The sequence below is a fragment of the Pteropus medius genome, unplaced genomic scaffold (assembly GCF_902729225.1).
Source record: "Pteropus medius unplaced genomic scaffold, Ma_sr-lr_union100, whole genome shotgun sequence".
In the NCBI taxonomy this organism is placed as follows: domain Eukaryota; kingdom Metazoa; phylum Chordata; class Mammalia; order Chiroptera; family Pteropodidae; genus Pteropus; species Pteropus medius.
The window spans coordinates 6,167,223-6,190,980 of record NW_024340700.1 but is presented as its reverse complement, the minus strand read 5'-3'; the positions used below and the strand labels follow the sequence as shown (position 1 = coordinate 6,190,980).

General features: G+C 51.2%; 1 protein-coding gene across 18 annotated transcripts in view; it reads right to left on the bottom strand.

The window, feature by feature from the left end:
* The window catches only part of AFDN (afadin, adherens junction formation factor), an 81,762-nt gene that overhangs the window by 25,325 nt on the left and 32,679 nt on the right, over positions 1–23,758 (bottom strand). For 10 of the 18 annotated variants that reach the window (XM_039881635.1, XM_039881645.1, XM_039881718.1 and 7 more), the window contains exons 12-21: positions 22,123–22,184; positions 21,788–21,993; positions 19,901–19,921; positions 19,017–19,162; positions 18,624–18,718; positions 17,898–18,163; positions 16,349–16,492; positions 14,713–14,911; positions 12,689–12,792; positions 10,435–10,521 (exon numbers count right to left, since the gene is read on the bottom strand). In XM_039881635.1, the coding sequence (XP_039737569.1) occupies positions 10,435–10,521; positions 12,689–12,792; positions 14,713–14,911; positions 16,349–16,492; positions 17,898–18,163; positions 18,624–18,718; positions 19,017–19,162; positions 19,901–19,921; positions 21,788–21,993; positions 22,123–22,184 (1,330 nt within the window). The remainder of the gene's footprint in view (positions 1–10,434; positions 10,522–12,688; positions 12,793–14,712; positions 14,912–16,348; positions 16,493–17,897; positions 18,164–18,623; positions 18,719–19,016; positions 19,163–19,900; positions 19,922–21,787; positions 21,994–22,122; positions 22,185–23,758) is intronic. The other 8 variants (XM_039881663.1, XM_039881683.1, XM_039881698.1 and 5 more) reach the window with 1 other exon arrangement.

The window sequence follows — 23,758 nt, the reverse complement described above, 5'->3', positions numbered from 1 at the left end:
TAAGTGCTTCATTCAACAACTCAGCTGTTTAAACGACAATGTGATTCATTCCACAAATACTCGCTAAATGCCTACGCCCTCTGAAGCTGAAGGTCTGATACTTCAAGGAAATGGACCAAAAGCCCTTGTTCTCATGGAGCTCATGTTCCAGAGCTTTCTTCGTAGCTGTCAAATAACAATTCCCATGGGGGGCACTGAGAATCCCTCTTTTTCTGCAAATACTACACGATATTTATATGCAGCCAATACCCTAGGCCAGACTTTCTGCGAAGTTTCTGAAGCTATGGTTACTTTTTCTTCCATCTTCTCCTGAACGGATACACGTAACGTTGCAGAAGTTCAGGTCCAGCAGCCCGGCCCCGCGCCCATGGGCTAGCTCAACCAAGACGGGAACACGTCAAGCGGAAAGCTCCAGAAATAAACAATGCGCCGTTCGGAACAGATGAAACCTCGCACAGCCCGGTTCCGTCCCCCCGGGGCTGAGTCGCCCCTCTGTCCACGTCCCCACGCTGTAGACGCTCCGCAGCTGTCGGCCGGGCTGCGGAGACCACACTGACCGGCCTGGGTGGCAGGACATCGTTCTGTGCTGCTCTGAGTTGCTGCTGTTCATCGCTCGCTGTGCCTCGTTTACAAAGTAAACTCCGCCACAGGCGTGTAGATACAGAAAACAGCATACACGGGCCTCACTGCTCTGCGCAGTTTCGGACACCCACGGGGGGCTCGGATGCCCCCGCCCCCCACCGTGAATAAGGAGCGGCTGTACCAGTTTTTCCCATGACGGGCATTTTCACACAGCATTATTTTTTGGTAATGTAATACTGTCCTTTTAAATTAGATAACAAAAATCTTCCTTTTAATAAGATAATCAACCGCTACCATCTTTGACAAGAAAAATATCTAGCAGCAATCCCAGCAATATAGAATTTTTAGTAACACCGATATAAACAATAGATCATGAAATCTATACGTTAAAACTGTAAGTCAAGCCCATTTCTGGTATGCTTTATAAGATTACTATTAATAAGGGAAAAGCTCATCTATTTGGACAAACTGTAACGACAGAACTCTTCCTTTTTAAAATCACAGAACAGTGACGTGAAAGAGTGACAAAGCGCTCCCTGCTTCCCGACAAGCCGAGCGCACGTCCATTCAGCTGCCCGTGTGCGGCTCTTCCGCTACTCAGTCTTCACTCCAAGACACCTGTTGTCTGTTTCACGTTCACGGCGAGTTGTGGCTTCGCTGGATGACCACCTTATGTCTCCAGCCTCTGCCTTTAGACCAGCGACCACACACCTGAGGGTGACCACTGGGCCCCACGACTTCTAACCATTCTACGTTCCTGACAGCTTACCACGGAAGCTTAACTTCAGCAGACCTCACAGGAGCTGTGAGTGTAACCTGGAATCTCATGACCTTTTAAAAATAGGCGCCAACTTACTTATTAAATGCAATGGGACATTTAATACGCCTGAGTGAAATGTTCGAGTAAAACCGATCATGCAACATAGGTATTGGCCAGCGCCATCACCATCGCGTCTTTAGGCGGAAGTTGATACGAGTTTCAGAACAACTGTGGCAGAGTGGACGCTCTCCTGATGACAGACGTGCGGCAGGAAGGGCCCCGTCCTGAAGCGTGCCTGCAGCGGTGGCTCCTGCCCCCGACTTCGCCAGCCAGCCTTCTGCGCGTGGTGTCCCACGCCCTCAGCCCAAGTTCGGTTCAGCCTCTGACGACGCACTGTGCTTGACCCACACCGAGCTTCACGGCCCCGGTCCGTCCCGATCCCCTGTTCCCGCACGGATGTTGTTCTTGCCATACAAAACGTCCCTCTGATGCAAGGTGTCTGCCAAAACCCTTTCAGCATCCACTTCCTAGGCTCACCTGCCACAACCTGCCAACTCCCTCACCTTCCCAACGCCAGACAAGACGTGACCTCTACCTCACTTCGGTTCTCAGGGGCTTGTCTCTGTCCCCCTGAATGGCTAGTCCGTCCTGTACTCTAGCTCCTTGTACAGAAGGCCCCTCCCCGGCGGCCTCCCACGGCAGCCCCGAGCCTCTGCCTCATAAGGCCACCTACCTACCACAGCATGGGCCAGTCCTTAATTTGAAAACCTACTACGAGGATGTCCAGAATAGTAAGAAACGCGTTGGTAGTTAAGAAGCAGCTGATACGCCCACTGTGTGTAAGCTGGAAACCTAATATAGATAACACTGTGAAATGAGTAAACGTTAGAAACCCTAAGCACTTCTGAGCGTGGACCAAATGTGTTAGGAAGGGGCACTCAGATCCACTGCTGTCAGGTGACGGACGGCGAGAAAGGCATAGTATTGCAAAAGTAACGTCGTTTTCTTACGTGACACGGATTTATTTAAAGTCTAATTTACAACTGCTGTCACTATAAGTAAGTTCGGTTTATAAGCAGTGCTGCTTGTCACAAAGAAGGCCTTCCTCTGAGACAGAAAGAGTTCACGGTTATCAGAGACCTCACTTGGCACCTAAGACCCTTAGCACCTGAGACCTGCCAGCACCTGAGGTCTGCCTGAGCTGGGTCATAAAAAGCAACTAACTGAAAGTCACTGACAAGGAATCGTGGAATCCGACATTTAAAGAAAACACCTTTGGGGAAGTGGTGGGGGGTGATGCGCAGAACCTGGATCTGGAACGTTCTATCAGGCAACCAAACTCTGGTCGGTGCCGAATCTTCCAGACGTGCTCTCGACCTGCACCGCTTCCCCGGTCAGCATCCCCTGCTTCGCGGACCGGGGGCTCTGCTCACACTTCCGCGGACGACACACCAGGCCGCAGCCATTCCAGCCCGAGCACAGGCTGCGGCCTCCGGGGACGCCCTTCCCGCCTCCACCCCGCTGCCCACCTCTGCTTATCCAAATCCTGGCCGCGCCGAGTGAGCAGCTGCTAAACCGGCCCTGAGACAACTGTAAATACCACTGTTGCTCGGAGAAATTACAGTTCCGCTGGTAATTACTTTAGAAAAACAAGATCGTAGGTGGCTACCAGGAGATGAAAGAACTCTACGGAATTTCTCCGTGTGTGTGTCTGTCTCAAATGAACACGGTAGTTACTTCCAACCCAAAACACCAGAACCTCTGACCAACTCGAAGGTGAGCCAGCGTCTCAGCCTGGTCGCAGGAGCCCCGGCCCGGAACGCCCACCCCGACTGGGTGGCCGGAGCAGTGAGCTTGACCTGGCCCCGGCTAACCGCCCTGTGCTGGGGACAGGCCAGCGCTGGCACAGCACCAAGGCGGACGCGGCTGCCGAGCCACAGGAACGCCTCACTCCGTCTGAATGAAAGCAAGAACGTCGGAGACTACGCCCCAAGACGACGTGAAACAAAACTTACTAAGTTCGGAAACGTTACACTGCGTATCTTACTTCTAAGCAATGATGAACAAACGAATCTAGACTGAACTTAGAGAAAATAAAATAATTCTACTAGTTCCTATTTTACTTAATGTACACACACATGTGGACACACAATTAAAATTCATTTTACAGTAATTCTGTTCCTTTTCTAATTAAGGAAACAGGGGTCCAGAAGTTATAACATTTGGCTGCTACGTGTCTACGTGTCACCTCTGTCACTAAAAAAATGTAAATATATAAGCAGTGACCAAAAGCCAATTATAGGAATATAAAAAAATAGCTTTTCAGACATTGGCGAAATGGCATCAGATGCTCTAATACTGTGCTGCCCAATATGACAGCCACCAGGCCACTGAACCCAGGAAATGGGCCAGTCCAAACAGAAGTGTGTGTCAGTGTAAAGTACACCCCAATGTCAGAGACAGTATGGGAAAAAAAAACCGTGGTATCTCATTAATGAATTATATTGACTATATGCTGAAATCGTAACATTTTGAATATGCGTAAAACATTATTAAAATTGACTTTAATGTTTTTTATTTTTTTTAAGGTAACTAATAGAAAAATCAAAATTACGTATGAGGCCCATATTCTATTTCTACTGGACAGCGCTGCTCTGAGACTACAGGTTTTTCGTAGTATATGCTGCAGTGACCACAGGTACTGGAATAAATTTATAATTTCACAAACAACTGAGTGAAAACAAGATCTTACCGTAATACAGTTGGGCCAACATTTTACACCCTGACTTCCAAACACAAAAAGAGTTAAGCACAGCCATTAAAACTGAGATCACGATATAAAAAATAACTATATAAAGGCTAAATAGTTTTAAGAATTGCTTGGCTAAAGGTATCTAAGCTGGCATTTCAAAAACTTACTACTGTTAAGTTTAGTGTATTTATCTGTAAAGTTAAACATGAATGCTTATACGAATAAGTATAACCATTCAGAATTACCCACCTCTCACTTAACAAATCAAATTCCTTTTCAAAAACAATCTTCTAGAAAGCAATTACACATTCCAAAGGCATCAGGAATTATGAATTTTACATACAATCTTGAAATTTAACTAAACTTGACTGTGGGAATCACACAGCAGTCGAGCGTCCAGACTGCTTCTTGGCCTCGTCTACTGGAGGACCGCCAGCAAGCCCGCCCTGGCCGGGCAGCACGGCGCAAAGGTCTAGCTCCTCGGTCCCCAAAAAGGGACTCGGTGGAGTGAGAAAGAGGACACTACACGTGGTCTCAGCCACTACCACACAGAACACATTCCTGGTGCTTATAGCTGGGCTTGGCTAGTTTATGAGGAGGATTTGACGGGGAACGAGGGTCAGAGGGGGTGAAGGCGAAGCACCCCCATACCCGGAGTTTACCTGTAGGAAGAGAGCACCTTTAAGTTAGCAAACGCAGGCTCCCTGGAGAGTGCTGAAGGGCAGAGCCAGCGACGTGGCTGCCGAGGCTCCGCCCTGCCTGGAGCTGAGGAGACAGGCACTGCGCACGGGCCAGTCGCCCTGTCCCAGGAGAAGCGCTGTGGCCGGGCTGTCCCCAGTGCTCGCCGCGGGGTCCGGTCGAGCGGCAACCAGCGGCAGGCTGCGTGCGTGTGGGCGCCCGGGCGAGTCACAGCATGAGCCCCGTGAAGCACTCTCGGGAGCAGCGGCAGGAAGGAGGCCCGGTGACCTCACCCCTATTGTTCTCAGGCCCGGACACGGCAGGGTCCGGACAGGCGGAGGGCTGGGGTGCTCAAGGCCCCGCCTGGCCCGCGCCCCTCAGTGCCTGGGGCACGGGGCTTGTGGCAGATGGCAGCCCCGCGTCACCACTGCTCTGTCTCGGGCCAGAGTTCGAAAAGCGCCATGGAGCTCTCCTTGGGGCAGGGGTTTCCCTGACCCCGAGCGGAGCGTGGGTTCCGGTGCCCCGGGGGTCTCCGTGCCCCGGGGGTCCCTGTGCACAGGCTCCAGTGCCGGCGCTGATCTGCTCTCCACATACGCTGCGGAATGAAGCTGTCGCACACCGGCCGTCCCTTCTCCACAGCAGGAGCGGCGCTGGAGGGCAAGACCCTACGCCGTCGCACAGGCGACCCCGGCTGGGCAAAGGGGCGTGTGGCCTGCACGGGGCGCAGGGGCGCAGGACCGAGCCGGCCACCCACCCACAACCCCGCTCCTCCTGGCCCGGGAGCCCCGGCCCCCACCAGACTGGGCTGCTCCACAGCGTTCCCTTCGTCCATGGACCCTCCAAATGTCGCGTTCTCTACAAGTGCCACATGTGGGATGATGGATCTGCTTCAGAGCATTAACAGTATCAACTAGCGTTCCTGTTATTTTAATGTCGTAATTGAACGGTTCAGTCGACCCTAGAAATTAGCACTCAGGCCATCGTTATAAAATGGGTTAAAAATTATACTTTTATCTAATTTACTACTTTGCTTTTGGAACTAAAATAAAAAACGTTGTTTTCAAATTCATAAGCAACAGTCACACGGGGCACCAGGTCAGTTCATGACCTAATGGAAGTTACTTCTGGTGCCTGCGCAGCGGCTGCAGGGCACGGGCCCCGGGGCGGGGCTTCAGCGAGGCCCCCGGAGTCCCGGCGGCCTCTCTGACCAGGTCCTCCCCACGTGGCCGCAGCAAAGGGCTGAAGGACCCGCACTGGTAACCGACGCCTCCCCTTTCAAGGCAGAGGAATGCGACCTTGGGTCTTAAGCTAGTCAACTTAAAATCACAGTCTAAAAGCACAAACGAAACTATCTTTGAGACGTTACTGGATTAACTGTTCATTTTTAAATAAAAATAGTAAAGCAGTCTAAGTGCTTTTAAAATTGTCATCTTATGTTCACTTTTAGAAAAAACGGGTTTAGAAAAAGCCTACGGTAAAAGCACTTAATGAAGCCTAAACAGAGTTACATCACGGACATCCCTGTATACGTCCTCTGTAAATTATACAGCCGTAGTTACAATCATTTCAAGCAATTTTCACCATGTACGACCAGCAGGATTAAATTTGCTTTTTCTCTGCTTTACATAAGATGCACACAGAAGCCTATATTTTTATGACCCTTAAGGAACCGGCAGCATTAAAACAAAAGCAACGAACATCTGGGTGTGTAATTACGGGCGACAGAAGGGGCTGCTTCGTGAGCGAGCGGATTAGCAGCAGGCTTAACGGAGTCCCCGGGGGAGGGGACTCCAGCAGGAGCACCCGCAGCCCAGCACCCCCGGGGGAAACTCACCGCGGGCTCCGCGCGTCCCACGACTGAGAACCACATTGGGCCCCGAGGACCACGGCGACTGCCCACGCAGCCAACGCCACTCCACTTCCCTCGGCTCCGGCCGCCACCAGCACAGCTGGGCTCGCAAGGCTCGGCTCGCCACAGCTCCGAGCTGGACGCAGTGACACTGCGTGGCATTCAGCAACGCGGCCGAGAAGCGGTGCAACACTCACTCTTACGTAACCGGGCAGCTCTGATTTTTGTTCACTTTGTACTTTATTAAACTTTAAAAAGAGCCAGAAAAATAAAAAGGAGGGAACTGTTTGTATTTTAAAACTCCAAATTAAACAGGAAGCGTTGCGCTGTCCCACAGATGAGTAAGAGGGGGCCCGCTAACTTCCCAGGGCAGTGTTTTTAACAGTGAGCCGCACGCCCGCACTGTTCCAAGTCATCTGGCTTTCATAAAACGGAACCGCAGCGTGCAGGCGGCGTCAGCGAACTTGACATCAAACAGCGTCCGGGCTCGCAGCGGCGAAGCCACACATAGCCAGGAAAAAATAAAGGACTGGGTCGAATACAAAGACCACCGCGGCTTGTGAGAAGAGACAAAACGCGCGGACACTTGAGGCTGCCGGGGGCAGGGCTCAGCGACCGAGGCCTGTGACCCGCTGGCCTGCGGGACGGGACTGGGGCCGGGACTAGACTGACGGGAGCAAAAGCGTCAGGTGACTGCACAGCGCGGCCATCGACCGCGGGCAGGCTCCGCTCGTGGGGTACCTGAGGCCACCTCGCTACCATGGCCGCGCTGCAGGCCCGGGCAGGTGACAGCTCACTCTGGGCTCCGGCACCAAGGGGCAGGCACGTGACACCGCGGGGTCTGCGTTGAGCCGCAGCGGAGGAAGGCAGCCTCGCGCCCAAGGCGACCTCCGGCTGCCAGCGCTTCCTGAGTCACGTGCTGCAGGGCACCCGTGTGTGTGCGGGGCCCAGGCTCGTCTCTGGAGCCCCGCACACATCCCCACCACGTCACCTCCCAGACTGCACGGTCACTGACCCAGCTTCTCAGGCGTCCGAGTCCCAAACGTAACACGTTCACCGCTGACCTCCGGACTCCGCCGCCCGGCAGCCTACACTCAGTAAGCAACGCTGCCGTGTGCCCGGTGCAGGAGACAGAGTCGCATGCATGCGACGTTTCTCCTTGTCATCACATACCCAATTCGTCACCCACCCCGAAAGCTGTCACTCAACAGCTGAGCGTGGGCACGTCCGGGACCAGGGACTGCAGCGCTGTGACGAGAGCGTCTGCCTCTGTCGGGGTCACGTCACCCCATGATGACTTCCGTCCGCCTCCGCCACGGCCCAGCTCAGTCTCCGTCACCTCTGCCTAGGACACTCGTGCTCGCTACCTACGCACTGGTCGCTGTGACCGTACAACCCCCGCTCCGTGACGTGGAAAAACGAACTTTCAAAACCGATCATCTGATTCCCTCCCACGGCTGCTCCCTTCACGCCTCCATCCAGACCTCGGGGGGCTGCGTCCCTCCCCTCCGCCGACGGCCGCGCGGCGGCATGCCCACGGCGACCACACGGCCACGCGGCCCAAGAGCAGAAAACGCCCGCCCCCCACCCCAGGGCGCAGCAAGGGTGTCACCCACTCACTGTGCTGCAGCCACGCTGCGGCCTCTCCATGCGTCCCCTCCGCCGAAACTCTCACCCACCACCTGCTACCCCGCTCACCCTTCAGCTTCAGCTCACAGGGCACCCCCCAGGGAGGCCTTAGTGACCCCCACACTAAAAGGGGCAGGTAGACAGCCAGCAAACGTCCCTGAAGAGCGAGGACCTCTGATGTCACTCGCTCAGTCGCATTTTTTGTCTGGTCCCCCAAGGGACCGAGGGCGTGTGCTACCCACCCTCTGCCTAGGCACGGACGTTCTTGGCGAGAGAAGAAAAGCCCTTGGGAGCGAAGGCTCGGTCTCGGCCGCGATCGTGAGCTGACGGGTTAGCGGCCGCAGGCGGGCCCGAGTCCGCAATCTCTCCGAGCGCCCGCTCACCCTGCTGCCCTCGGTCTGCACGCGCACAGGATGAAGAGGATGCCCCCCCCCGCCCCATTCGCAGAGGGGGGGCGCGCGTACCACCCCCAGGACGGGGGCCACACACACGGCGCCCAGGGGCCCTGGGGGATGAAGTGGCCTGAGACTCAGCACGTGCTCCTTGCCGTGAGGGCTCTGCCTTCTGCGGTCCGCTCTGGGGGAGACCTGGGACAGGCCGCTGCATGTGAGTGACACGGGAAAGGGGAGGGAGGTCATGTGAACAGAGGCAGCCTGACTGTCTGGCTCCCTGTCCTAACTGCCCACTGACACCTGGTGGCCAGACAAGGCAGAAGCCAGCGAGAGGACAGGGCCTAGTGGGGAATCCTGGGTAGCTAACGCCTGCCTCTCCTTCATAGTCCAGGACGCGGAGCCAGAGAAAAACGGTCAAAGGCACCTAAATCAGACTCGAATCTACAGAGTGCAGGTAACTTCGTACTGAGAGGCGTTATTTTCTAATCTGGAAAAGATGGAGGTGCTGCTGGATGGCAGCCCCACGACACTGCAGACGAGTGTTTCAGACCTCACGTCAGAGGAGTATTTGAATAAAATCCTATAGGTATATGTATCAGGAAACATGGAGATTAAATCTTTCCTGTATATCTGAGTGTGGTACTGTAATTTTTTATCCTGAAAAGGGGCATTTGAAGCCATTGTTGAGCAAAAAGAACAGTCCATGGCTGATCCTGTTCACGTCCCCGAAGTTTTGGGCCCCGGGTCCCTTAAATCACAAGTCTGGAAACGTCTGCGTGCGCGTGGCCCTCCAGGGAGGAAGCGGGAATCGGGGCTGCAAGCTGGGCGAGGAGGCGCCTGACACACCACCGGCCAATTCTGGGGGACTCCACGGACCCCCTGCTTCGGAACCAGACCACCGCGCCCCAGACGACAGCTCTGCCGCCCACACCCTCGAGGTTCTTCCGCTGAGCCCTGACCCCCCTCTAGTCCCAGGTCTGCTAACCCGTTCTCCCCTCCCCGCCTCTCCCAGACACAGCCTCCTACAGTCAGCTTCCCACACCCCTCTGCTGTTCCAAACCCTTCATTTTTCTGAGGAGCCCAAAAGATGAAGCGAAACTCCTCAACCTGCCCATCAAGAGGCTTTAAAGTCGATTAGGCGGCACCGCCCTCACCCAGCTCGCTGCTGGCCCAGGTCGCGAGTCATCCCACAGGGCCCGCAACACACCTGGGGCTGTAGCCTCGTCCCCTGCCACCCCCACCGCAACGTAACCTTACTTCTTTCGTCTCCAAATTCTCACGTTCAAGGCTCTTGAGCTGAAACTGCGCTTCCTTCACAATGCCCTGGGCCGTCGGCGCCACACAGGGTCCGAGCGGTCCCCTAAGCTCCCCGCCAGCCACCAGCAGGGAGTGCCTGGAGACCAGACCCAGAAGCCTGCCTGGGCGACGAGGTCCTCAGATTCTTCCTGTCTGACTCCTGACAAGGGTGTCTGATGCCCATGTGATGAGAGGACCGACACCGCATTCAACTACAGGATGCTGCTCTCTCGCCGGCCAGGGGGTTGGGACCCGCCCACTAGGTCACAGGCTCCGCGCCCCCTTCTCAGAGGCTCTCACTCCATTCTCCACGGGGATGGCCCCCGGCTCCCTGAGCTTGAGCACAGGGGTTCCATTCACACCCCACCCCCAAACAGAACCGAACACGCCCTGTGCCTGCAGGCAGAGACACCCTCCCACGCAGCCGGCTCCAGACACTGATCCAAGGGCAAAGGAATGAGGCCCGGCCACCCCCACCTGCCCCGGGCTGGCCTACCTTTGCTGCGACGATGCTGAGGCCCATCCCATTTTGCTTTTTTAGGGTCACAGTGATTATTTCGGGTTCCTTCCTCAGAGGCTGGGCCTAAAGGATGAAAACAAAGGTTTGCTTTATGGCTGAAATAGGAAGCTTCCATATGGCGAGGCAACTCACAAGCCATCTAGTCAACCACATTCGCGGTTGTAAATGGGGAGAGGAAACGGGGGAGTGGGAGAGGAAATAGTAGAAAAAGTCAGTGACTACAGGCGCTCTTCATGTATCCACTAGGAAAGTAAACGTCTTGACTCAAGAGAATTAAAGATGAACTCAGTCACAGATACTATTTAAGTGTTATGTGAAGAATTTAATGTATAAATAAAACTAAACTTCCATTACTACCAGCTTTCAAAGACCCGATCATAAAGGCAAAATTAAAATTTTACTTTATAACCTTCCAGAATAAACTACTAGGTGTCCTCTAAAGAAGAAACTTAAAACTCACTTTACGCTAAGAGGAGCACAGAGAAAAAGCTCTGACACAGGTGACCTAACATCTCTGTCTCTGGGGAAACCGCCAACAGTGTTTTATCGTCAACAGCAGATGATGGCAGCCACCGGCCTGAGGCGGCAGTGCACACAAGGCCTTCGGTGTGAAGCCCACTCGGCTGGGCGACGCAGCCGAAGTGACGCTACGTCCCCACAGGACAGGCCGGTTCTTGAACAGATCCATAAAGGAATGAGCGAGCGAAGTGATTCACAGATGGTACATGCTGCATACATGTCACACCTCACACGAAACGGTAAACAAAATTAAAGAAGAAAGCTGCCAGTGTCTACACACCAGGGAGCATTTAGCTAATTAAATCTGCAGGTATGAAGGCGCACTGCCAGGGAGCGATCATCATGCCTGGCCTGTTCATTCAGAACCGGTCTGTGAGAGAACATTTTAAGGGAAATAAATAAGATCAGGTGACATTAGAATTTCTTTTTTTTTTAACTCAAGACCTGAAATCTCCTGAGGGATCTGTGAATAAACTAGAAAGATAAAAAATCAGCGATTCCATCTAAAAGGTACTTGTTTTTCTATAAAACCTAGTATTTAGAAGTTGCTATCATTTGGGATTTGACCAATAACGGTCGGTAACTAGGCTGATATCAGGTACTGGAGGCATATTCCCTGTACCCGTAGCTAAGATGATCTGGTCAAACAGAGAAATCATCAACTAATTCAGTTTTTGGAGATGAACATGATATATCTATGATACTGAACCAAAATAAATCAACTAGTTTGAACTCCATACACAAAGCACGCATTATGCTCTTCATCCCACACTTGACTCGGCCACCTGTCAGACTGGTCCCTTGGCAGGTAGGCGTGTTCTCAGACACTGTTCGCACTGTCCACCACTTAGTAATTCAGAAGACTTATGGTTGTTGTATAGACCAGAATCTCTAAATTCTGGCCCAGAGACACTGTCTATTTCCATGCCGCCTGGGGTTATGTGGCCACGTCACTGAATTGCCACATCCAATCACACGTAACACACTGACTCCTCTCCACAGTAACCTTGACAAATGTGGCTTGAACCCCAAGTGGCTTAAGAGACAAAAATGACAATTATAGAAAAATATTTAAAGTAAATAAAACTAAACAAAAAAGTCCAAAAAGAAAACATTTCATTTATATATTTTCTGGACTGACACTTCGAAGATACACTAATATGTGTCACACAAGACAACGGAACTGGCACCCCTTTCTGAGGCACGAAAAAGCAGCCTTTCTTGTTTACGATTCACTGTAAAGCAGACTTTCCCTTAACACTTGTAAAGCTCGTAAATATTGGAACTGACCACTCTTCAAAACTTATAAGATGTCAGTAAATGATCCGATACAAATCCAAGACAAGGTAGAACTAAGAAAACATTTTTAGCAAACAAAGATGTTTTCTAATAAAATCTGTTAAGGCTACCATATTAACATATTCAAAAAACACATATTAACATTAAAACTGGTATAAATACAGATATAAATATTCTTTACTTTAAAAAGCAGTATTTGTTTATAGACAAAACTGTATAGACATGGCCTGGAAAATAAAAACTTAATATATAAATCATGAGTTTAAGATTTTTTAATAAAATATTTAAAGGTGATTTCAAAAACTTCCTATCACGACGTTCACTGTAAACAAGGAACGAATTTGCATCAAGTTTTCAAACTGCAAGGAATGTGTTTCTTTTCTAGCCCACCCGTCACCCTCGCAATACTTGCCAGTTCCGTGCTGTCGCGCATGAGGTGGCTTTCGTAATCTGCGCCTTCAAAGTACACTGTCCAAGTACCTGGCGAACGTGCGTGAGGAACCAACCTGCAAAATCCTGAGGAGAAAACAAGCAAGTAGTGAGATGGAAAAGCACACCGTGCCAGACACGATGGCAGCTGCACAGGAGCAGCGTGAAGTGCCAACTGCTGCATGCCCAATGACGGCGTCTACACCCTTCTGCCTCTGCGCACTGACCCACCACACAGTTCAGTCCTATACTTGTTCTGGTCCAATGGAAGGTCGACACCAAGCGGGGAAGCGGCATCGGTCCCCTCCTCTGCTCACGGGCCGTGCCCTCGCAGCCAGCGGAAATGGCGGAGCTGCAGTGTGCTTGCTCCCTTGCCGGTGCGTCCACCCCACCGGGCCAGGGCGCCTCGGCACTGCCCAGAGTCACTCTTCACCAAAGGGGGAGACGGGAGGGACCAGAGAGCGATGCGGACGTGGACATCTGCCTGCACTATTGGACGAAGGGCTACGTGACTCAGTTGAGACATTATTTGGCTTGTAGAGCAATTCCGGGGTACGACGGGCCCCTACTCGTTGCTCTGTGCCTCAATTTCCTTGCAATTAATACTTAAACTTATTACGAATAAATTTTAGCATTATTTTATAATGTTTTAAAGAACGTCTTTGATATTTTCATCAGGGGTAAACGACACCTTTAAAGAAACTAACCCTTTCAATTCAAAATCCATCGTTCTTCATGTAGTCAGATCTTATTTTGTTTCTCAGAAATTCTGCGACAGAGTCACGTCACAGAGGCCCTGCGCAGTTCCCATTCAGCTTCTCCAAGCGGGGTCCTCACTATCAGCTGCCAATGAGGACCGAAGGCACACTGTGCGCCAGACGCCGCTCCGCGGCCTGTCGGGGCCTCTGGTCGCCTGACCCCGACGACGCGCTACTGCCCAGGGGCCCGAGCTGGCATCGGCCACCGGCGAGGCTGACGCTGGCTCTTACGTCAGGACACTTATGAGATTGCTTGTGGAGGAAAATGAGGTGCCGCAAATACCCTCGGTGAAAATAAGAACGCGAACGAATGCTACTTAGCTCTAGTTCTCTAAGAAAAAACAGCCATTTCAATGAATGTTTCAAAAATCTATGTGGTGAGTGAAATAGCCACTGCAGTTAAAAATCACACTCATTAAATTTATCTTCTTACAGATGTATAACCTTAAGTTCCTATTACTTTCATTTGTTTAAACTCCTGAATTTTGGGTCTATTTTCTACTCATCTGAGCTTCATATTATAGAGAAGCAGCAGACTGGGACTGAAATTTGGTCTAACTTAAAAGCCTACGCTTCAGGTACAGCTGTGGTTCTGTCGTCAGTGATGTGAAAAGGCACGTGACACATCGGGACACGGCCGCACCTGTTTAAGACAAGCCGGAGTCTGGGTTGCTTGGCACTAACGTGGGGCACTGGCGACCACGGCTGCCGTCAGCACCTAGAGACCGGCTCTGGGCCACCGTCCCCAGGGTGCCACAGGCCATCACCACCTTCACAATAGCCCTGAGGCGGGCCATGTCACCACATCCATTTCGCAGGCAAAAACTGCGGGTGACCGAGCTGGGATCGGAACTCGGAACACCGGGTTCCAACGCCTGTGCTGCTTTGAACTGCCCTACTTGCTAGCATCGACGCAAAGTGACAGTTCAGCTCCAGAGGACCAACCGAGGTCCCAGGCTCACGAACACCGGGAGGGGAAGAGCCATCCCAGCTCAGGCCGAAACGTAATCTTGCCATCGAGCGAGCAGAGCCGGTGCTCACAGAGGGGCACGCGGCACGGCCCCAAGAACCTTGTTTCTGAACCCTCGTGACCCCACGTCTCCACCAAAGGCTTACACCCGGGCAATGGGCCCCCAACGTCTCCAGAAGCACACGGGGGACACTCAATGCCAGCGCACTGGGACACGTAACTAGGAAAAGGCCCACGCCAACCGGCCATGGTTCAGAGGCGGCACAGGGCGGCACCTACCTCTCTGGCACAAGGGGTCCAGGAACTCCTGCAGACCGCTGGGGACGTTTCTGACGACGTCGCAAGAATAGCCGTCTTCCGGCAAAAGGAACGGCAGCTGCAGGTCGGGGTCTTCCTGCAGCTGCACGTCCCGGCCGTCGCTGCGGGCCAGCTCGTCCGCCGTGTTCTCGGCCACGGCCACCACGTTCTCTATCAGGTCCTGGGCGGGAGACACGCATGAAGTTGAAAAGAGACGCAGGCGATCGGTACCGGTGACCAGTAAGCGTTCTGAAAAACGCCTAGCCGCTGGCAGCGTGGCTGCCCACACACACGCAGGCCGTCCACGGAGGGAGATGCACGCACAAGATGCACGCCGCAGGCTGCCAGGCCACACATCAGTGGCAGAGTGCACGCTCGTAACGCCAACTGAAGTGCACGACTCATTTCAAATAACGTGCAGCTCTAAATAGAAACTGTTCAATCACGAGAAAACGGGTTTTCTTTCTGAAAGTAACGATCTTTCCTTGCATAATTCTTTATCAGCCACCTCTAATAACCCTATTTTTGCAGAATATTTAATGCCATAGGAAAAAGCTCACACGACGTTAAAGAAACCAGGATAAAATATGTTTCTAGCTTACATGGAGGTTATTTCTGAATCGGGGGTTTATCAGTGATTTCTGGTGAACGCTTCCCGCACACATGCATGCGGGAAAGTTCACAAACCCTGACTTCACAGCACCGTGGAGAGAGCGCCCAGCTGAGGGACGCACCCTGGTGGCTGAGACGCAGCGCCCCCTACTTCCCCAGCCTTTCCAGTCACTGTCCCCCAGCGTCCAGCACCCGACGCTCCTGTCTGCCCTGGCGATCCAGACACAGAAGCACCGTTCACACCTGGCACCTGACTTCTGCTGGGTGAATTGTGTCACGACACCCGTCCAAGGTGTCACGCAGCTGTGATCCGCTCTTTCTCACGCAGCTCAGCATTCCCTTACGTGACGACGGTGCGACTCGCTCGCGCCCCGCACCGCTAGTGGACGCTAGGGGACCCCGGCTCCTCGTTACTTTCGTAGCTCTTTTCTTGGCATAAGCTCAATAACCGGGGCCAGCAGATGGATCCCACCGCCTAACGAGCTCACCTCTCCTCGGACGCTCAGGACGCCCGTACCCAGACTGTTCCGTTTCACTGAGGGCAGGTGTTTGCAACGCTTCTCGCTTCGCAAACAGCCAGAGGTGGTGGGTGCTGCGCACTGGGTGTCCGCCCCTCACTCCGTTTGGGAAGAAGCCGAAACGCGGACTGCACTCGTCGGAGCCTCCGCGGGGGCCGGGAGGCCAACGCACGGTGTGACTCGGCACCGTGACGCGACACAGCGGCCTCCAGGCCTCGAGCATGGCGGCACGCCCGTGAGGCCGAGGCTCCAGGCGACCTGCCGGCGCCCTCTCCCTGTCCTTCCCGTGACCTTCCACGACCCTAATCCCTGAGTGAACTCCCTGGCTATTAAAGTGCTGCGGAGTCTGCAAGCCTTGCAATGAACCTGGGACACTCATCGACGGCAAAGACGACCGTGCAAGACGCGTGAGTCAGCGACTGCGAAGGGCGCAGGGAACCGCGGGCGCACCTCCCCGTCCGTCCTCGCCGAGCGTCGCGTGCACCTACCGCCGGGATGAACGGCTCGTCGGGCGCGCAGTGGTAGCTCCGCAGCAGGGCCTGGAGCTGCAGCGAGTTCAGCTTGAAGCAGGTGCTATTGATGTTCGGGATGTCGTCGGGGGCGTACTTATCCATGGTGAGCAGGGTGGTGGCCTAGTCAAACAGCAGAGAGCAGGGACTGACTGGAGGATTCCGCAGCGCTGCCCTTCCTGAGACACCTGCACGACCGTGCCAACGTGCCAACGGGATTCGGACACGCAGGGGACTTTATGGAAGCACACGTCCACTGACACGACCGCGACATTAAAGTGGACCCTACGCAGGCTTACTGAGACGGCCTCTCAAGGCTCCTAAAAAACACGTATTCAATGAAATCGGATTTATGGTCAATATATATAATTACGCTGAATTTGCGTTCAAGTGCTTTACGTTCCTAAAGCACTTCAAAATGCTCTTAGGAACCTAAAATACTTAGATACCCATTTGGATTCCCATTGCTGGGGTCTGAATGAGGTGTCGTTGCAATGACCTCTTTTATAACTAGCTGATTCAATCGAAGAGACTAGTAGCCTTTTTCTATGATAAATTTCCTTAAAATAGATGAAGAAATAGAGAAAAAAAAAAGATACCAAACTACACACTATAACAACAAAAACGACTTGCCCTGGGTTTGGAGGCTGTAGGTACTCATGTTCCCTAATTGTAAAACAGCAGATTCGAGCCTCTGAATAGCTAAGAAATTCCCTCAGAACTGGTTAAGCCATCAGGACATGGCCATTCCCCAGTCCTCTGTCCCCGTCTGTCCCGCTGTCTTCCTTGAGTTGACGATTTTCTGGAGCGGTGCGCGCGGATGCCTTTCTCTTCACCCGCTGCATCTACTCCTGTGTGTGTTCTTGCTTTCTGGTCTCCTGGCTTTGTATTAATATTTAGTTATTACTCATTTTTAAATAAAAATTTGTCTTCCAGATGGAGTTTTATGAAATATACCTTACCAATCTCAATAAAAAAGACCCTTTAAGGGGATTTGATCTACTAGTTACCACCTGTGATGGGCGGAACTGTGTCCCCCCAAATTCCCCTACCGAGCCCTGACCCTGTCACCTCAGGAGGGGACCTCATCTGGAGACAGGACCGTCAAAACAGTCGCGTTGAAACGACGTCAGCAGATCTAACACAACTGCTGTCCTTATGAAAAGTGGACGTTCGGACAGACACGTGCACGGGGAGGACGCCCTGTGAGCAGGAAGGCGAGGTGGCGGCGACCCCTCGACCAGCCCCGGAAGGCCGACGATGGCCGCAAAGCCGCAGAGGCGCGGAGGGCCGCCTGGGACGCACTCGCCCTCGTGGCCCCCGAGGGTGCCGGCTGCCACACCACCCTGGGACTTCCGGCCGCCAGGCCTGAGGCCGCGAACGCCCGCGTTTGCTGCGCGTCGTACGCCGCGGTCTCACTGCTTCCACGTGGGAGCACCTCCGGGGGAGGCGCCGAGGCTCAGCCGGTCCTGACGGACGCTCGCGGGAAGTCCGCCGACGGCGGGCGGCGAGGCTGGGGACTACCCACCTGCACGATCCTGCTGAGGTGACAGTCAGCGGCCAGCTCCAGCCCCTGCTTCTCCGCCCAGGCTTCCACGTGGCCCAGCTGCTGGCGGATGATGGCGCCCCAGTAGTGGGAGCAGAGGCCGGACTCGGGGCCGGTCACCAGCCTGTTGAACAGCCACATGTTGATGAAGTGGAAGAGCTGGGAGAAGAGCTGGATGGTCAGCGCGGCGTTGACCCGGCAGCGCCGCAGCAGGCACATGGCGCCCGTGAGCGTGTGCAGGACGGCGTCTGCGGGAGGCAGGCGGGGGCAGGCACAGCGTCAGTGTTCCATGAGCGGTGAACCCAGACCGCGGGCGTGAAGGCGACACCTGCGCACGCGCTGTCACACCACGGACCCCACTCAAGCAGGAGACAGCGCGTGCCTTAAACTACACACGGCTGTCGACCTGCTAACACCGAGGGCCGCCCTGAGACACCTTTAGGGAAGGTACGACCAGCGTGGCCCTCCAAAATGAGGCCTGTGCTCCCCCAGGCAGATGGCAGTTAACACGTGTTATTTTAATGAGAATGCCAAATCCAAGAGGGCATCTCGTTTATCTTTAACACATCTCCCTCTCACACCTACGAAATAGTAAAATGAAGGGATACAGGAGAGAGAGAAAGGGGAGGGAGAGAAGGAGAGAAGGAGGGAGAGCTGGGCGGAGGGAGGACGGAAGGCAGGGAGGAAGAAGAAAGTGGAAATTCTAACCTATCTTTGGTCTTTGCAGACTGTTCTCGTCGGGGTCGTCCAGAAAGGCGGGCATGTAATTGTTCAGTTCGGACTGCAGACAGTGCACCAGGTACCTGGAGACAGGTGAACGTCGTCAGCGGTGTCAGCGCGACACCCCACGCGAAACAGCGCGTGCAGCTACAACTATCCGACTCGAAAATATAAGTTTTCCTCTCAGGGTTTACGAAACCCAGCTCATTGAATTCAATCTACTAAGTCGGCACATTCCACATGTAGTTATTTACACTTCTTGATATTCGTCTTCAATTAGGAGAAATAAAAACCTTTAAGATCAGTTTTGAAAATTTACCAAGGAAACATACGATTTAAGTCTTTATAGAACAGCGTCACCTCTAAAACCATGCTCCTTACTTGAACGCCATCTGAACTAAGTGTGCCAAAACATCCTGGGCGTCCAGCGTGATTCGGCTCAGATCTCGGTCCTGCTTAATGAAGTTGAGAAGTTCGGACGCATTTGCCATCCAAAAGGCCAGTGCCCCGGCAATATTCTTCTGTTTCTGCAGACAGAACACACCTCCGTAAGCAACTACAGGGCAAACAAACGTAACGACGACAAAAAGGAACGCTCCTGAAAAGCCGCCAATAGCCCAGAGCCTTCCCGTGTCCACCGAGGTATTTGCCACAGATACCAGATACCGGCAAAGGAATTTGGGTGTATGCACAGCAATGGAAAGCGAGTAACCACTGCAACTTCTTCTTAGGATTTGTGGATAGACATACGGGTCCAATTAGCTAAAATTTATGGAATCTATGGAGACGTGGAGATAGCAAATCATACACCATCAAATTGGAAACTGCATTATCTGGTAATCTGTGAAGCACACGCATGTATCCACGGCTACCCACAGCCACCCTGATACTCGCAGCCACTGGCATGGACGCCAGGCAACTCGGTATCACGTGCTGATCTGTCACCTCCTCTCCCGACCACATGTGCAGGCCAGGCAACCTCAGATGAGCTCCAAAGAAGAGGAACCAAGGATCAACAATCAAGAGAAGAAATAGGGCTTTTGTCATGTCATATCCACACTGAAGTGCATTAAGCGGAAATTATGAAATGCTGGTAAAGGTTGCACAGTCGAAAAAGGGTTTTAGTACTGCATGTTTCAGCTGCTGAATGAGTGTTATGAGCTGCTCAGTCCAGTTGCTGCAGTGTAGTGTTTGACATGGAAGCAGCATGAGAAACTCAGCTAAAGCCAACACAGCCAGGGTCAGCCCCCAGCAGCAGAGCCTACCTGGTCAACCTGGTCTACTTCCTGGAGAAAAACGGACGAGGGGAATCGAGCAGAACGAGAGAAAGAAACTTGTAAACAATCGTGACAGTTCAAAAAAATCAAAACACTAACACGAGGCAAGACATGAAGGCACAACATCTATTTTGTTCTTCCCGAATTACACTTTGTTTGTGGATCCGAAGCAGCTCTTGGAGCATGTGACATAAGGGACTAGTTTTACGTGAACACTGGGACAATCACTGACTGAATCCTAGAGAGTTTACCTATGAAGATGTTACAATTAACACGTGAATGTGCTGATCTCTTTAAAACATGCACAAAGGAGGGACGTGGGGACGCCTTAGCGAAGCTGTGAGTCTGACTGCTTAAGTCTGAAAGGTGCGTCTCTTCTCTGATTAATTCCTGAGAATGAAAGAGACGGGAAGACTGACAGAAACAAACGAACAAAAAAATGACAGTCGAGAGAACTTAAAAGTGTGTAAAAACTTATGCCTATACTAAAAAGGAGTAAACGGCTTTTTGAAAGTAGGTTTTTGTGAATTAAAGATTTTAAATTACTTATTACCATAGTTTTTTCCTAAAACATTGAGATTCCTCCAATCATATACTAAACCTAAACGTGAAGTTTAATAGACCTGTTTTGATAATGGTGATTTCAGCGACTAGTTCAAATTTAACATGGAAAAGCCTATCAAAAGTAGTTTGATGACAGGAATTCCATAATTTGAAATAGGCTTTAGAAATTCAAATGTTATGGAGGACAGACGATGGCTCTGAATGACAACTGGAAAGGAAATCATGTTTGTTTAGAGAGTGACAAATGGAACTCAGATGAGACGGCTTCCCTTCCATCTCCATCCTCACGTGGGTAAAAGGATCTTAACCCCGTCAAATTCATATGCTAACCGCTCAAGGCAAAGGAAACATTTCTTAAAAACTTTTGGCCTTTTAAAACAATTCTGAGGGAATTAAAAGATTAGTCTGCCTCACTATCCTGACAGGAGAAAAACAACCTAACCATCTAATCATGTCACTTAACATTAATTCATACTAGAGTTTTATAGCTGAATAACAGCGTTGACACGTGATTTAGGAAAACGGAAAAATCTGTAATTTTACTTTAAGATTAAATTATCAAGTTATCTTTAAGTTCAGAAAACCGCTATGCCAATTTATCAACTAAAGAGAGAACCTAAAAGAAACAAACCATTCTACCCAGAGAATACTGTTACTTCCTGAAATCTTCGAAACAGATTTACGCAAAAATCTGACCCTGAGTTTCATCATGAGAAATGTCATGATGTCATCATACCCACAGGAGCCTGAGCAAGAAGCCAGCCGACCTCCAGAAGCTCAGGAGGCTCGTCATAGAAGAGCAAGTGCCTTACGGCTATTAGGAGCTCTAAGACGGGCTGCTGGATGGACACAGGGCTTTACGCTGGAGCAGTGGGAATACTCGGAACCTACCAGGTGGTGGCTGTACAACACTCGGAATGTAGCAAATGCTACCGATTACACACCTTAAAATGGTAAATGTTTATGTGAATTTCATCTCAATAAATTATTTTTTAAAAAATTCCATCACATACTTTCTCGAAACAACTGTTATAATTTTAAGGATCTTTTTCAAGATCATTATGTCACCACATACACAGTTTATCTTCCCTTATTCTCAAGTTTGCAGAAAAGAAATAGGAAAAAGTTTACATTTCTTTCCAACTTTTAAAACTATACAGTTTTCAATATACTTTCTGTTACTTTTATTTTGGGAAAAAATCCTCAAGTCAAACATAGAACCGAATCTGAAACATTAAAGAAACGGACTTAATTGACGCAAGTTACAACCACAGTCACTGACGCGGCACGGCTCTGCAGGCTGCAGCTTACCTGGATCACTGCTTCCATCATGCTCACCATCCTGTTGACTATTGCAATCACTTTGTGAGTACGCTCTGTAGGACTGACATCGGGTCTGTACTGGCTCGACAATACATACCGACATGCCATGTATAATACATATGTAGGTGACAACTTAAAATGGACTGTAGAGCTATTAGTATAATTTATAATGGCAGATAAAAATGAATCTTCAGCTGTGAAAAGATTTCAAAAAAAAGAAGAAAAAAGGAAAAAAAAGAACAGAAACAAAAAAAACATGAAAATCAGATGGAGAAAAATGAACAAGAAATAACTCGCTAACAACGGGGTCTGAGGCCACTCACAGCTCTCGCGGAACTCGATGCTCGCAGGTAGCGTGGGCTCGGGGCCAGCAGCATCCTGACTCCTGAAACGAGAAAGTTGTCGTCTCTTAAAATTGGGTCACCTGGCTAACAACATTGCTGGCAACCTGTGCAGATTTCTGCAACTCGTTTTCGAATCTGAAATCAGCGGTTTTGAAACAATCAGCAGCCCAATGCCTTGTTTCACACATCTGCCCGGGATGTTCAGAGGCCCGTGCTGGGGGCACCGCATCCCGACCGCGACTATCCATTATTAACGAGACCTCGTGCGAGCAGAGACCAGGCCGCTGGGCACCTGCCACAGCAAAGGCTCGAGTGACAGTGGAGACACAGGAGACCAGGAAATCTACGCCACAGGGGGCTGGAACCGAGCTCTCCTCCACGCGAGAGAGGCCCTCCCCGAGCTCTGGCCCCCGCCTCCCATCCTGACAGAGGCTGTGCAGACGATCCCCAAGGATCCCTTCTGCCAGTGGCTTAGCACTTTCCAATGATCACAACGATCCACGCCTTAAAAAAAGAGATCCTACCTATGCTCCTCCTTAAAGGCAAAAAAATACATTCCAGGCACTTTCATCACTCAGCCTGACTACACAAACGAAAAACTGCCAAAAACGAAGAAAAACCATAATTTGGAACATTTCTAAGAACTGGCACTGTACTAATGTTCATATATTTCCAAGGTGTTCAGGACCAAGTTAATTCAAAGGGTAGGAATTTCTACTATAGAGTTCTTCAAACAGTGGGCGGGCCCACCCTGCGAGGCTGTCAGGCAGGCCCTGTTCCGTGAAGTCCTCTGAGCCGTGGCTGTGCGCACACACAGGTGTGCGTGCACCACGGTGCAGTGCAGGACACCATTCTGCGTCGTGTACTGTGGACAAAAAACCCCAAAAGCCGCTAGTAAGAGGAGACTTTCTAAAATGTTTGTGACTGACGTGTTTTGCCTTCTGCAAAGTTATCTGAAAATTAAATGGTGGGGACGGGATTGCAATGACTTATCCTAGAATGGAAGTATCTATTGAATTAAATGTCGGCTCAAACCAAATTGAGGTCAATACTGACTCAAAGCCTTCTGCATGGTGAAACGGAGAGTCAACATGGTATTAGAATATCTGCACTTGGTGATTTAAAGTGAGTCATTTTCAGCAGCAACATTTAAGTCTATTAATCTCAGGCAAATAATAGTGAATCTGTCAGAATTAAGTATTTAGAATCACTGGTATGTCCACTCATTAAATAAATTTGTTTAAAAAAAAAAAAAAACCAACCTTCAAAAATGAAAGAAAACCAGCAACGGCCTACAATGGGGACAGATTTAGACAACCGAAATGGCAGTTCCTTTCCAGCAACAAAGGCCTCCACCCTCCACCCTCATCTTCCCACGCACCAATCGGTGAATTAGGAGAAAAGGCAACGTGAGCTAACTCAAGCTAGGATCATCGCTGCAAGTAAAAACAAAAATCTGTCCCTCCAGTTTATGCTTCAAAGTTCATGCAGTCTGTGATTTAATCATTTGGATTTAATTTGACAATTTAGATGTAAAACCGCTCTTACACACAATAGAAATGCTCAATTATTTTAATGTGTTTCTTACTCTGCCATGTTTACAGACACCAAAAAC